This window comes from Rhinichthys klamathensis, unplaced genomic scaffold, assembly GCF_029890125.1.
Source record: "Rhinichthys klamathensis goyatoka isolate OS25496 unplaced genomic scaffold, OSU_Roscu_1.1 h1tg000068l_1, whole genome shotgun sequence".
Lineage (NCBI taxonomy): Eukaryota > Metazoa > Chordata > Actinopteri > Cypriniformes > Leuciscidae > Rhinichthys > Rhinichthys klamathensis.
The window spans coordinates 5,106,030-5,119,012 of NW_026606611.1; the positions used below are offsets into that span (position 1 = coordinate 5,106,030).

At 39.3% G+C, this 12,983-nt stretch overlaps 1 protein-coding gene across 2 annotated transcripts in view; it reads right to left on the reverse strand.

Annotated features, from left to right (window-relative positions):
* Positions 1-4,588: 4,588 nt before the first annotated feature.
* LOC130084843 (matrin-3-like) overlaps positions 4,589-12,983 on the reverse strand; it is a 35,990-nt gene continuing 27,595 nt past the window's right edge. Inside the window, exons 19-21 of one of the 2 annotated variants that reach the window (XM_056250345.1) lie at positions 5,503-5,641; positions 5,112-5,227; positions 4,589-4,928 (exon numbers count right to left, since the gene is read on the reverse strand). In XM_056250345.1, the coding sequence (XP_056106320.1) occupies positions 4,875-4,928; positions 5,112-5,227; positions 5,503-5,641 (309 nt within the window). In that variant the 3' untranslated portion in view covers positions 4,589-4,874. Of the gene's footprint in view, positions 4,929-5,111; positions 5,228-5,502; positions 5,642-12,983 lie in introns of those variants that run through there. The other variant, XR_008807070.1, reaches the window with a different exon arrangement.

The window sequence follows — 12,983 nt, forward strand, 5'->3', positions numbered from 1 at the left end:
TTTCCTTGTGAAAAGGTAAGGAGGGTTTTCACTGTTCTCTGTTACATCTATTTAATTTCTTTAATTATATTGGCCATCCCTGTAATTTGAAGAAATATATTACTGTTAAAGATGTTAACTAACATATATGTGCAGTTATTTGCGATGGATGGTTTTGTATTTCTGATATTATTTAATGGGTTGTAAATTCCATGTGGTGGAGTATATATTTCTGTGTATTGTATGGTGTTTAACGTTTGTCGGAGTATTTTGAGTTTTGTTCTTTGTATTTTGGGTGTATGTGACATTTGACATTAATTGTCATATGCGGAAAGTTATTTTTCCAATCTTTGTGAACCCCCGTGATTTGAGTGTTAATATAACTGCAGCTAAGGCTATGCTGTTTCGTTTTATAGTTTTGTATGCATTTTTATTTTTGATATTGGTTACTAACAGTTCTATTTTCCTTGTGAAAAGATGTTGCTGTGTGCTGCATAGTGGCTGATGCAGATAAAGAACGCATAATAAAGCTTCACTACTGTGACGACCACGATATCTGTGTCCTCCTCATTCAATCATCATCCAAACACAACGCAGAGACATTTGGGGGAGCACACAGACGGAAAGGGTTACATGTTTATTCAGCTATAGCGATAGTATGATGCCCGATAGGGATTTCCTGGAATGATGTGTTTTATCGTACCTCTGTGGTGGGGCATATTAAGCGTGTCTGCGTGAGAGTGCCCTCTGGCGTTCAGATGGAGCAGAATTTACTACCGATCAGCCGCGCTGAACTGACAAGCTGACCTACCCTGAACCCTGACCTAATGTTTGCTGAATGGACCGGCTCCATCACGTCCTTCGCCAGTAGGACTGTGATCTCCACACGCAGGGCAGGGGCATCTTGGTCTGCCACTGAGGTGAACCGGACGCAGCTGAACCTGGGGGGATGCCGGGCAAACTGAATTGCACAACCGAGTCTGATAGTACGAAGGAGCCAGTGAGATGGGCTGGGAAGCACTAGACAGGCTTTCAGCCGCTGTACAAGCGGGAACTGCCAACGTACCCGCAGTGGGGCAGCGCGGTGGAGAAAATTTGGGTACCGCGAACATATAAAAAAGCTAAAGAAAATAACGTCAGAAAAGAAATTTGACTCAACAAAAGATTCTCTGCCCAGCCCTCCTCTGGGGGAAGGAGCGATGCGTTCACTGTCTCCCAAAGAGCTGCTTCCTCCATCTTTGGGTCTCCCATCTCAGGGGCGCCACTTTGCCTGGCGCTTAGAGAGCCTGGGAGGGGCAGGGATGGGCGGCATCGCTTTCCTGTGACCTAGGTGGACTAAGTCGCCGAAGAGGGAGAGATGGGGTAGTCGAGAAAGCGAACTTTGTTGGTCTCCCTCATTTCAGCCAGGTTCAGCCAGAGATGGCATTCCTGGATCACGTGTGGACATAGTCTGCACAAGGGACCATGCAGTGACTTCCGGTGTCCATAGGGCGAGGTCCATCGCTGTGTGCAGGTCGTACATCAACTCTGGGTCAGAACTACCCTTGTGAACTACCATTTGAATGCCTTGGCCTGATATGCTTGCAGAAAGGCTATGGCGTGCATGAAGGAGGCAGCCTGTCTAGCGGCGCTGCTAGAAGAGTGGGGGGGGGGGGGGGCGCGGGGATTGACCCCACTGTGATCCTCAGGTCACCCTGAATAGCAGAGGGGACTCTTTCTCAGCACCGGAATGATCATCTTCCAGCAGTGGGTACGACACCTCAGCACGCTTTCAGCTCAGACACGTGAGGTAGCGATCGTGACTGCCAGGTGGGGACAGGTACACAATACTCCATTAGCTGTGCTGGAATGAATCCAGAGGAAAAGCTCTTTTCAATAGCGAGGTCAGAGTTCACCAAACTTGAACTTTGGAACGGTCTGACACACTCGTATGTGTATGAATGGAAGTCAATGGAACAAAAAGTGTAGTGTGAAACACTCTCAAAAATACATCTTGCAGATGCATCACTGTAATAATGTTTGTCTGTATTATGTAACTTACGTCACCTTAATAAAAAATGTTCAGTAAATTTAGCATTGAGGGATATTTCAAAGCACCATCATTTTGACAAATAACAAATACTGTATTTATCGGTTTTAGAAACGTTCAAGTAAATACTGCTTAATAGGGATAAGAAGTAAAAAGGGGAGGCAATTACATTTTAAAGCATCCGTGTGAAAGGAACATGAGGATTTGGGGAGAAAAACAAGAGATTCATAGTGCATTCCAGTGAATAATTTGTGGGATATATCGTAAATTAAATGGGAAGAGCAGACCACAAATGTGCAGTATATATATATAGTCTTTTTTCATACTTTTATAGTGGAATAAAAAATAATAATAATAAAAAACCTAAAGGAAACCAATGCAGTGACTGTAGAGAGCTCTTGCCACAGATATTCTTGTGATTCCATATCATATTAAATACCGAGCTTGATGTCCGAAAATAAAACATGAAGGGAAATTTACTGCTCCTTCAGTCAACCTGCTGATAAGGATTATTTGTAGGTCAACCTTATTGTTTGAAATGATTTGTTTCAGTCTTTTTGAGTGGAGGTTCCCCAAACTGGAAGTGCCTCCCATAATTCAAAATGCAGTAGGCTTGTCAGGAAAAAAGTGGATAGAAGTTTACCCAACTATGTTGACTTCTGCTTATGAGAACTCCGTAAATGTGTAAAAGGTCCATATGTCACGTTACATTTTCCTCAGAAAAGCCCTTCCTTCAGAATGATTTTTTCCCCCCACAAATGTTTGTAAATGCCAGGCTACATGGCTAGGTGCTTGATTTTGTACACCTGTGGCAACGGGTCTGATTAAAACACCTGAATTCAATTAATAAGAGGTATGTCCCAACACACAAGGTTTGTCAGATGTTCTCCTGCTTAGTGGTAGGATACACAAAATATTCACCAAGGAGGCCATTGTGAGTCAGTGGAGTCTGAGAAGGGCAGGAACTTTCTGGCCATATTGGAACAAATAGCAAAACATGACCCAATAGTGAAGAAAAAACAGTCGAGCAGAAATGCTAAATAATACACAAGTATGGCAAAAATCAATCTAGCAGTGTTTGGCGGTGTTGGTTCGATAAAATATCATCCAAGAAATAAAAAAAGTGAAGCATTCAGTGTTCTAGTGAAAAAAAGAACAAATTTCACTGGGCCTGAGATGAACAGCCATGTCTGATGAGTGACCTAGTGACCTGGGAAAACTCAGAATTCAGCTGTTCAAAGGCAAAGCATTGCCTACAGAGAGAATGAGAATGTGAAGCTACGTCACGCCTCAATATGCCGGGGTGGCGGCACCATCTTAAGAGGGTCGCTCTGCTACTGCAATAAATTCCGATACCTTTTTTGTTTTGGCCTTGAAATTAAATATTCACTCTTCATGGTATTGTTTACAGGGAAGACAAGCTAGTTTATTGCATTACATGATAACTTTGTTTTTAATCGCATTTTTTATCATTGTAAATATTCACTTTTCCTCATGGCTAGAGGGAAATCAGAGATTGCAGGTCACATTCAGATGACAGACACCGACACATGGTTTTCTTCAGCATTTAATTCAACAGATGACAACCAAAATCAAATCCCAAGAAGCTTGTAAACAGTTTTGTAGTGGCTGTTTTTCACAATTACAAACTCCAAGAGTCATACTAGCAAAGATAATGTTAAACCAAACGAAATACAAAACTTTTTTATAAACACTCAGGAATGTGAATATTTTATTGAGTGATAGGCAGTGGGTTTAATCAGTAACACTAATAGATTTGCTTTTCTGCATCTTCTTGTCACTCTCCTCAACCTGCTTCCCTTAGTGTATTTACACTAGCGAAAAAACATTACATTGCTCAGTTTTCTCCCTGAACGATGACTATAGCAGTCCAGCTCTATGTATCAGGAATGAACTATGGAGACATTTTTTTTTTACAATCACAACAGAAAACTCGCTAGCAGAAAGGCAGCGTGATCCTCCTAATATAGTTACCCAGAACTCAACATGACGTCAGCTTCACAGTCTCTATTGAGAAAACAGTTAAATGAATAATGAATGTTCGTGTGATGGTTTTTATATTGTAGAGCAGAATGGTGTTGTCCAATCTATGCAAAACAGTTATTCAGTACTAAATGATTTTCAGGCTTTTGTGCAGTGCCACATTTAATTTATTACCACCTATCTTAGGGCACTACACAAGAGTCTACAAATTATGGCTAATGTTTTGCTGCTAAGCTCTTATTTATTCTGATAGAATTTTCACATGCCATCCAAAAAAAAAAAAAAAAAAAAACATTGGATGGGACCAAAGTGATCAAGGGTTTGGGGCATTTAAATAATAGCCAAAAGAAACACTCACAATATGCCCGTTATGTCAAAAGGCCTTGTAGAATTTTATGAGATCTTATATTATAGGGCAGAGAAATTGATTAGGACAAAACTCAAATTTGTGCAGTTTTACTGTAAAATGCTAGGTAACAATGATTAATTACATTAAACAAAGGGGCCATGAATATATTCTCCTTTCACAAAATACAAAAGAAAAAAAGAAAAATGATTAAAAACAGTCAGGCAGAGTATGAGGAATGCTGGAAGTTTAATAAAAGAAAGGAAAAACAAAAACAGTAGTAGTAGCAATTTAGGTGGAAAATGTTAAACTTCACATCTAAATCGCTATGACTGAACAGCTAGGAATTGCTTATGAATGCACCAGCTTTCATAACTACATTAAAAGAAGCAATACCTCAGTCTAATATTTTTTTTAGGAAAAAATTAACCATACTGAACAAAAGAGCTGAACACAAGAAAACAAAAAAGACAGGGACATAATGGACATATTAACAGATGTTCCAGCGTCAATGGTTCATTTCTTCGTCCCGTTACTCTGTGCTTTGGCTTTCTCCTTTTCCAAATATTTCTGATAAGAAGAAAACAACATGTATGTTTCAAAAACATATACTGAACAACAACAAAAATGTCAATGTAATAATGCTAATATTTACTAATAAAAAAGTGAATCCTCAAAATGTAAAGCATAAAGATCTCAATCCTGCTCTGACATCATTGATCAAGGACAGATGAAGGACAAAAGAAATGTCACCTTAAGTTTATCGTAGTGTGCTTGGCTACTGCAGTGAATTTTCTTAGCAGTGTCCTCATTAGAGTAAAACAGGAAGCAGATTCTGCAGTAGTACCCCATCTTCACAAACTCCACACCTGAAACAGGACAAATGAGATTCATTAATGAGACTTCTTACAATAACGAAATAATGATAATGAAATATTTCCTTAGTCGGGGTTCATAGCTTTAGTCGGGGTCCATAGCTTTTTATAATACATTTATGGTTCGGTTTAAAGCATTTTATAGCAAGCCAAACTGATTTAGTGTCATATCTGTCCAAGAAGCTGAAGAAAACTCATACAAAACACTAAATTAATAGCTTGGTTGTGTCAAACTTCTTATTTCTTAGCAAAAAACAAAGTCATCTTACCCACTGGGACATTAGGATCATATGGCTCTAGAGTAGAATGGCTAGTTTCAAGCTTTAATTCAGATGGTGCTGTTGTAATGGTCTTTTCCTCAGTCTTCACACTCTTCTCTGAAGCAACAGTTTCTTCATCTTCAGCCTCCTGGTCAAAGGATACATCAAGCAAAGCAGTGGTTCGATCAAGTATGTCCTGTAAGCAGTGAGAAAGCATTAAAAAAAAAAAAAAAAACCAAAAAACAAGTATAATCTTTTGTCTACTGCTTGGGGAACTTGTCTGGGCTGAATTCACTCTGATTCTCCTAAAACAACCTACCACATCGTTTGACAAGTTGTAATCAGATATAATGTGCACTGTCATAAGGTAACGAGAGTGACGTAAGTTCTAAAACACTCCATCTTGTAGACTTCATAGAATATCAAATTAATTTATACGTTTGTATCTCCCATGAAGTTTCTTCATCACATTTCTCTCACTGTGGTTCGCATGTCGCAAATCACAATGTACATAAACACCTAAAAGTGCTGAATGAAAAGTTAACTTGTTCAATGTTTGCTGGGTTGTGAATGGCACACATATCATATTTCGGATGCTGGAGTATTTATTAATTTTGCCAGAGAGCCTTGGAGCTGTAGCCAGAAACAACTTTTCATGCGCTTATATCCGGACAACCTTCTTTTCTACTGAAGACAAAAGAAGATAAAATACCTTCTTTTGTGTTCCACGGAAGAAAATGTCATACAGGTATGGAAGAACATGAGGGTGAATAAATGATGACAATATAGATTTTTCAGTGAATGACGGAATGGGAATTTTTCTTCTGAAAATGTAATTGAATCATTAGTTAAAATTAGGGATGCACCGATACCAGTATCGGCTCGATACTGCCCTCGTGTACTCGTACTCATTAAAATGCTCCAATACCGAAAACTGATACCACGCAGTGTTTGTACAATACAGTGTTTGTGTCCAGACAAAGAAACACAGACAACAGAACAAACAGAGATATGAAGATTATTGTGTGCCGTTTGGACAAGTCTGTTAGCGCTGTTGCGTGTGCGATAAAGATGCCTATGAAGTAACTGTATCTAATAGAATATTAAGCATAAATTCAATATTTAGTCCTGTATAGCTGCTGTGCACAAGCTGATAAGTTTGGTGACTGTGAGCTACATTTGCATGCTGGATAGAAATTATGGCTAGCCAACAAATCTCTAGCTTTAATTTTGACCATGGCTGTAATTCCATAGTTTGGTGAAAATCTGTCAGTAAAGCATCTATACACATCTTCATGTTTCTTAACCAAAAACTGATGTATTCTTGTTTCCAAAAAGACAACAGAAACAAACAAAAGAGACAGTAGAAAAACCCTGCGCTTCCACAGCTGATCAAAGGAAGTTATGCTCCCTACTTGCTTAAATTCTACATCCTCTAAACATCACCATCCTATTCAAGGCTATACACTCCTGGCCTCTAATTGTATTCTATTGTTAGAAACAATTACAATCAATGAGACTTATCCATAGATACAGTAGCATAGCAATTCTTCTTCTTTCTGAGATTGATCAGTTGTGTCACTGTCTCAATCAGCTTTCAACAAGAGACAGACCTTTGTGATGGGTCTATCAAGCTCACTTGTCTTAGTCTTAACTTGAACTCTTCGTACAAATCCATGTTCATCGTGTATTGCTTTGGTAATTCTTCCCATTACCCATTTCTAGGTGCTGATTCATCTACAAGGCTTATAATTTCAGAATATTTTCATCCATTTTTGACGTCCTTGAAGCTCTGGTTTCAAAAAGGTATTCTTTAATCCATCTTTCAAAAGAGGTCGGCCATGTGTTGCACCCATTTCTAAGGGTGGGTGGCAAAGAAGGTTTTACCTTCATCAACAGCAAGTAGTCAGGTGTGAGAGATTCTAGATCATTTGGATCATAGTTATGGGTCGACTGTTCAAGACAGCTTCTACTTCACAGGGAAATGTTTAAAAATCCTCCTCATCTAGGTTGTGAACCTTCAAAGTGGCATTGAGAATTTTCTTAACAGAATGGATTATACACTCCCATACAGTTCCGTGGTGACATTCAGCCGGAGGATTGAACATCCATGTGATGCCACGTTGAAGCAAGGTGTTCTCTATTCTGCCGTGCAAAGGCAAAAGACCGTAACTTCGTGTTTGGTCAAAAATTAGTTTTTTATATTTTTGGCACATTCAAGACCCCCTTTATCATGTGGATAAGTATCTTGAGTCAATTCCGTCGTTTTTTCGAGAAAATAATGGGTTGTCTTAACAGTAACTTCCAAAAGCCCGTGAGAAACCAAGGCAGAACACCGTAACACCAGTTACCGCTCTTTGGCTTTGTTTTGGAACGCTCATTTTGAGTTACGGTACTCAGCCTTTGTTTAGCCGCGCGTCAATATGAAGTTACGGTGCTGGCGTTCTATCAAATAATGCTGCCTTTCAGATTGTACGGTGTTCTGCCTTTGTTTTGCTCTCCATTAAAATTGAAATTACGATATAGCTTTGTACAGCTGCCATCAGTCCCTGTAACTTCTGATGTCCTCAGAGCTTTGTCCAGCACAAATGCGGTCAGAACATTTAGTATGGTCTGAACCCGCTCCATCGACAAACGTGCGATAGGCTATCCATCGCGAATGATATATGCAGAGTTGACAGAAAAAAATGTTACAGACGCCGTAGCAGGTGAATACAACAAAGAACTAAAGCCCCGCCTCACCCAGATCGGGTACCGGACCTGGTTGAAACAATCATGCATCTAGCTGGCAGAGTGCCAAAACTTTGCCGGCGCCTTCAGCTCCGCCCTGAACACAGTCGGGCCGACGCGGGACTAATATGTCACAGGGAGTGATAATAATGAAGCAACAACGGTATATTGGTGCATACAACATAATGAAGCAAGAATTGCTGGTGCATACAACATCAGACAAGCTGTTACAAGCGGGTTGTACCTACAATCACACTGTCCGGAATAAATCCGCAGACAGCTGAAACCACCGCTACTGAAAAGACGCAGAACACAGAAGGTTGTGCTATAAATGCATTAGTCGTCTAGGTAGTCCAGAGCGCGCTACCCACCGAGTCTCAAGATGGAAAGCACTGCGTTCGTACTTCGTACTTTTCGTGAACGTACGAGGAGCATGACACCTTCGAACACGAATATACTATAAACGAGTCCTCGAATGTGCGCGAGGACCTGTTTTATCGTGATCATTTTGAACGCTCGTTTATCAAGTCTTATTATACTTGAACACGAATATACTATAAACGAGTCCTCGAATGTGCGCGAGGACCTGTTTTATCGTGATCATTTTGAACGCTCGTTTATCAAGTCTTATGCCACTCGGTACCAATTGAAGATCTTACCGCTATGGAGGTATTTTGCCATGTCTCATGTATTAATAATGCCACCAGAATGCAACCAAAGCACAGGGTAGCAATAAGTAGATGTCTATAAGTGTAAATCATACAAAATAAATGCCATGATCACTAGATTTGATACAGGTGTTACTATAATGATTTTGTTAATGGTGATCAGCAACCAAATATTGATAATGTCAAGTTACTGCCTTTTGACTTGGCATGACTTCTCACTTTTTGCTGACAATGCAAAGGCAGAGTGTCCAGTAACTTTAAAATAGTGGTCAAAAGTCAAGTTTGAGCTCAAGATTTTTTTATGTAGATAATTTTCATTACTAAAACATCTAATTGCCAGATTTACAGTGTCCTACCTATAATTAATTTGGAGGGACAACTGAAAATCTTTAAAGTCATTTTTCTCAGTTCCACACTCTGAGTTAAGGTCTTTCTCATTATTTTTTAATTTTGTAATATTTTGTAACTATTGATGTAATATTAACCCTTACTAGACAGAACTTACTAAATGTTATTTTAAGGCTATTGTTGTTATCATAGAAATGTTTGTATAGAGTGATAAAAGCCAAAATGGTCAATAAATTAGAAGTTAAGGTATTTTGCCTTTGTATGACCCATTATTGTTTTGCAGATAATGCAAAGGCAGAATACAGTAACTTCCGAATAAGGGTCAAAGGTCAAGTTTGAGCTAATTTTTTTTAATGTAGATAAATATATTCATTATGACAACTACTTGGCAAATTTTCATTGTCCTACCTATCATACAATTGGCTGGACAACAAAAAAACTTTAAAGTCATTTTTCTCAGTTTCACACTCTGGTGAGTTAAGGTATTTTGCCTTTGTAGGGCAGTATTCTGCCGTGCAAAGGCAAAAGACCGTAACTTCGTTTTTGGTCGAAAATGAGTTGATATTTTTGGCACATTCAAGACCTCCTTTATCACGTGGATAAGTATCTTGAGTCAATACCGTTGTTTTTTCGAGAAAATAATGGTTTGTCTTAACCGTAACATCCAAAAGCCCATGAGAAACCAAGGCAGAACACCGTAAAACCAGTTACGGCTCTTTGGCATATTGAGTTACGGCACTCTGCCTTTGTTTAGCCGCGCGTCAATATGAAGTTACGGTGTAGGCGTTCTATCAAATAATGCTGCCTATCAGATTATACGGTGTTCTGCCTTTGTTTTATTCTCCATTAAAATTGAAATTACGATGTAGCCTGTGTACTTTGTACAGCTACCATCCGTCCCTGTAACTTCTGATGTCCTCAGAGCTTTGTCCTGCACTAATGCGGTCAGAACATTTAGTATGCTCTTAACCCGCTCCATCGACAAACGTGCGATATCGATCGCGAAGAATATATGCAGAGTTGACAGAAAAATGTTACACGTGCCGAAACAGGTGAATACAACAAAGAACTAAAGCCCCGCCTCACCCAGTTCGGGTACCGGACCTAGTTGAAACAACCATGCATCTAGCTGGCAGAGTGCCAAAACTTCGCCGGCGCCTTCAGCTCCGCCTTGAACACGGTCGAGCCGACGCGGGACTAATATATCACAGAGTGATAATAATGAAGCAAAAAGGGTATATTGGCGCATACAACATAATGAAGCAATTAGTGCTGGTGCATACAACATCAGAACAGCTGTTAAAAGCATGCATACAAAACACAGCGTCCGGAATAAATCCGCGGGACGAGCGAAGTGCACGCACAATAATAGGGCAGACAGCTGAAACCAACGCATACTGAAAAGACGCAGAACACAGAAGGTTGTGCTATAAATGCATTAAGGCTTCATTATACTTCTGCGTCAACTCCACGGCGTAGCTACGGCGTCACTCCTACGGCGTCGTGGCCGTTTTATGGTTCTGCGTCAGGTTGCGTTGCATCGCGGTGCATTTCAACGCCAGAACGCTAGGGTGGTGTGTGCTTTGCGAATCTCTTTGCTAGTTTGTTTTGGTTCCGTGCGCCGGTTCCGCTTTCGTTTCCATTACCCTTCAAATTGCGCGAATTGAAATTGCGAATTGAAAATACGCATTTCGCAAAAACTCCCGTTTATCGCAAAAAAAGATTTTACTCGCATGAGGAGGTTTTTCAGGCAATTTGAAAAAGGAATATTTTGAATATATTTGAGTATAATATTTGGAAACAGGTTTTGCGCATTTACAGTCACCTGCCTTAGAAGACGCGGTGTGTTTGGGGTCCGTGTCCGCAAATAATAATAATAATCATAATTATAACATTTATTAGGCTACATATGTAGAAGACGCTTTTATCCAAAAAAGGAACAAAGCAATTCGTCACATCTCATTCAAAATACAGGTTGGACAATAATAATAGGCAGGGCTAAGATTATCACAAATAAACACAAGCTTTGACGCATATCCAAGTGTGTGTGCAGAGTGCGGAGCGCGCACTGGATGGCAGGGAGGCTCGGGCGCGAACACTTGCGTTTTCCTATCAGCGGTGGAAACTACTTAAAATACTCAATCATTTCTGGTCATACAGAAAATAATAATACATTATTCGCAACTTCTTTTATTTGCGTAAACTCACAATAACAACAAAACGTTTTGCTTTTGTAAAATAAAATAAAACAATCAGGCGCGCTTTCATGGTCTCCGTGAACTGAAGCGCGAGAACTGAAACAAAAATAGCCTATGTAGGCTATTGAAATGTCCACTTTAAAACGAACAAATTCGAATCGAAAGCTAATACCTTCTGATTATGTAATCCGTATGAAAGGTGCATTTCTGTCTAAAGGTGCATCCGGAGATGGAGATATGTTTTTAGCCGACATTGATTTAGAAAACAATAGTTTATTAATAAACAATTAAAATGCCTCGTTATTTTTTCAGAAACATTTATTATAACCTATATCTCACCTATAAATCACCTTTCTGTAGGCTCTGTGGTTATGGCTCTTCTCATTCAGCACTCCGGGAAAAATATTATTTCCAGGTTCTAATTTGGCCTTAGAAAACCAGTAAAATCTAAATTTTTTCTATATTAATTTGTGAATATTTTAAATGTTTAATAAAGGGGCAAAAAAATCATAAACAATTAGGCCTATCTGAAAATTCGTTGATATTTTTTTTTTTCAGCATTTGGTGTACAGTTCAAATTTAAATTTTGGTGTTCAACTTTGCGTTTCAAAAATACAACAACCGTTCATTTTTCGTTTTGCAATTACGGGTTAAATAAGGTAAAACGAATGGATTCATAAAATTCATAAAAGAAACAATAATTACAGGAATAGCCTACTGGACTCTAAACCTCAAAGAAATGCCACAATCAAGACCTCGGAGCTGAAATGAGGGAGAACTCCGTGTCTTTCCCTGTCATTAATTAATGCCATTAATGCGTCTCCTTCCATTAATAATAATAATGTCTAGTGCGGTGGCTACCAACGTCCGTTGCCATGATTTTTGGAATGATTATGGAAAAAAAGACGTTTAGTCGCATAACATCGATCATTTGGCAATAGTTTTTTATCGACATTTAGAAAAAAAGGCAAAAGTTTTGCGCAAATCTGTAATGGAAACGCGCGTAATGGCGAGCGAAAGAGAGAGAATGTTGTTGCAGCTGGAACTAATCGACGTTGAACAACAAATTATTTTATTGCAAATGTTTAATCGCAGAAGTGATTTAAAGCTGCTGTCCGTAGCTTTTTTTGGGTTAAAAATTATCCAAAATACATATTTGATAAAATACATAACCAGCCAGTGTTCAAAACTATCTGCTTGCCTTAGCTCGATGCAAAACGGTAAGCTTGTAATAATGTTTTTAATTTTAGTGGTACTGGTGGATTTCCGCGGGAGATTCGAGCATGTCTTTGCGTCATTACGTCACATCTGTACACATAAAGAAGGAGTCTCGGCTAGTATAAGCTATATTGCGCGTGAGGATGTTGGAGGTAGAGATTTATAGCCTTTTCTCACAGCACTTGATATAATTAAACTTATCAATTTGATGGCGGATCCAGAAAGGTTCAAACGACGATCATCATCAGTGACAACTAGAGACTCACCCGCTGTAACATGCAAAAGACTTCGTTCGGACTTCGGAGTGGCTACAGAAAGAGAAGAGACT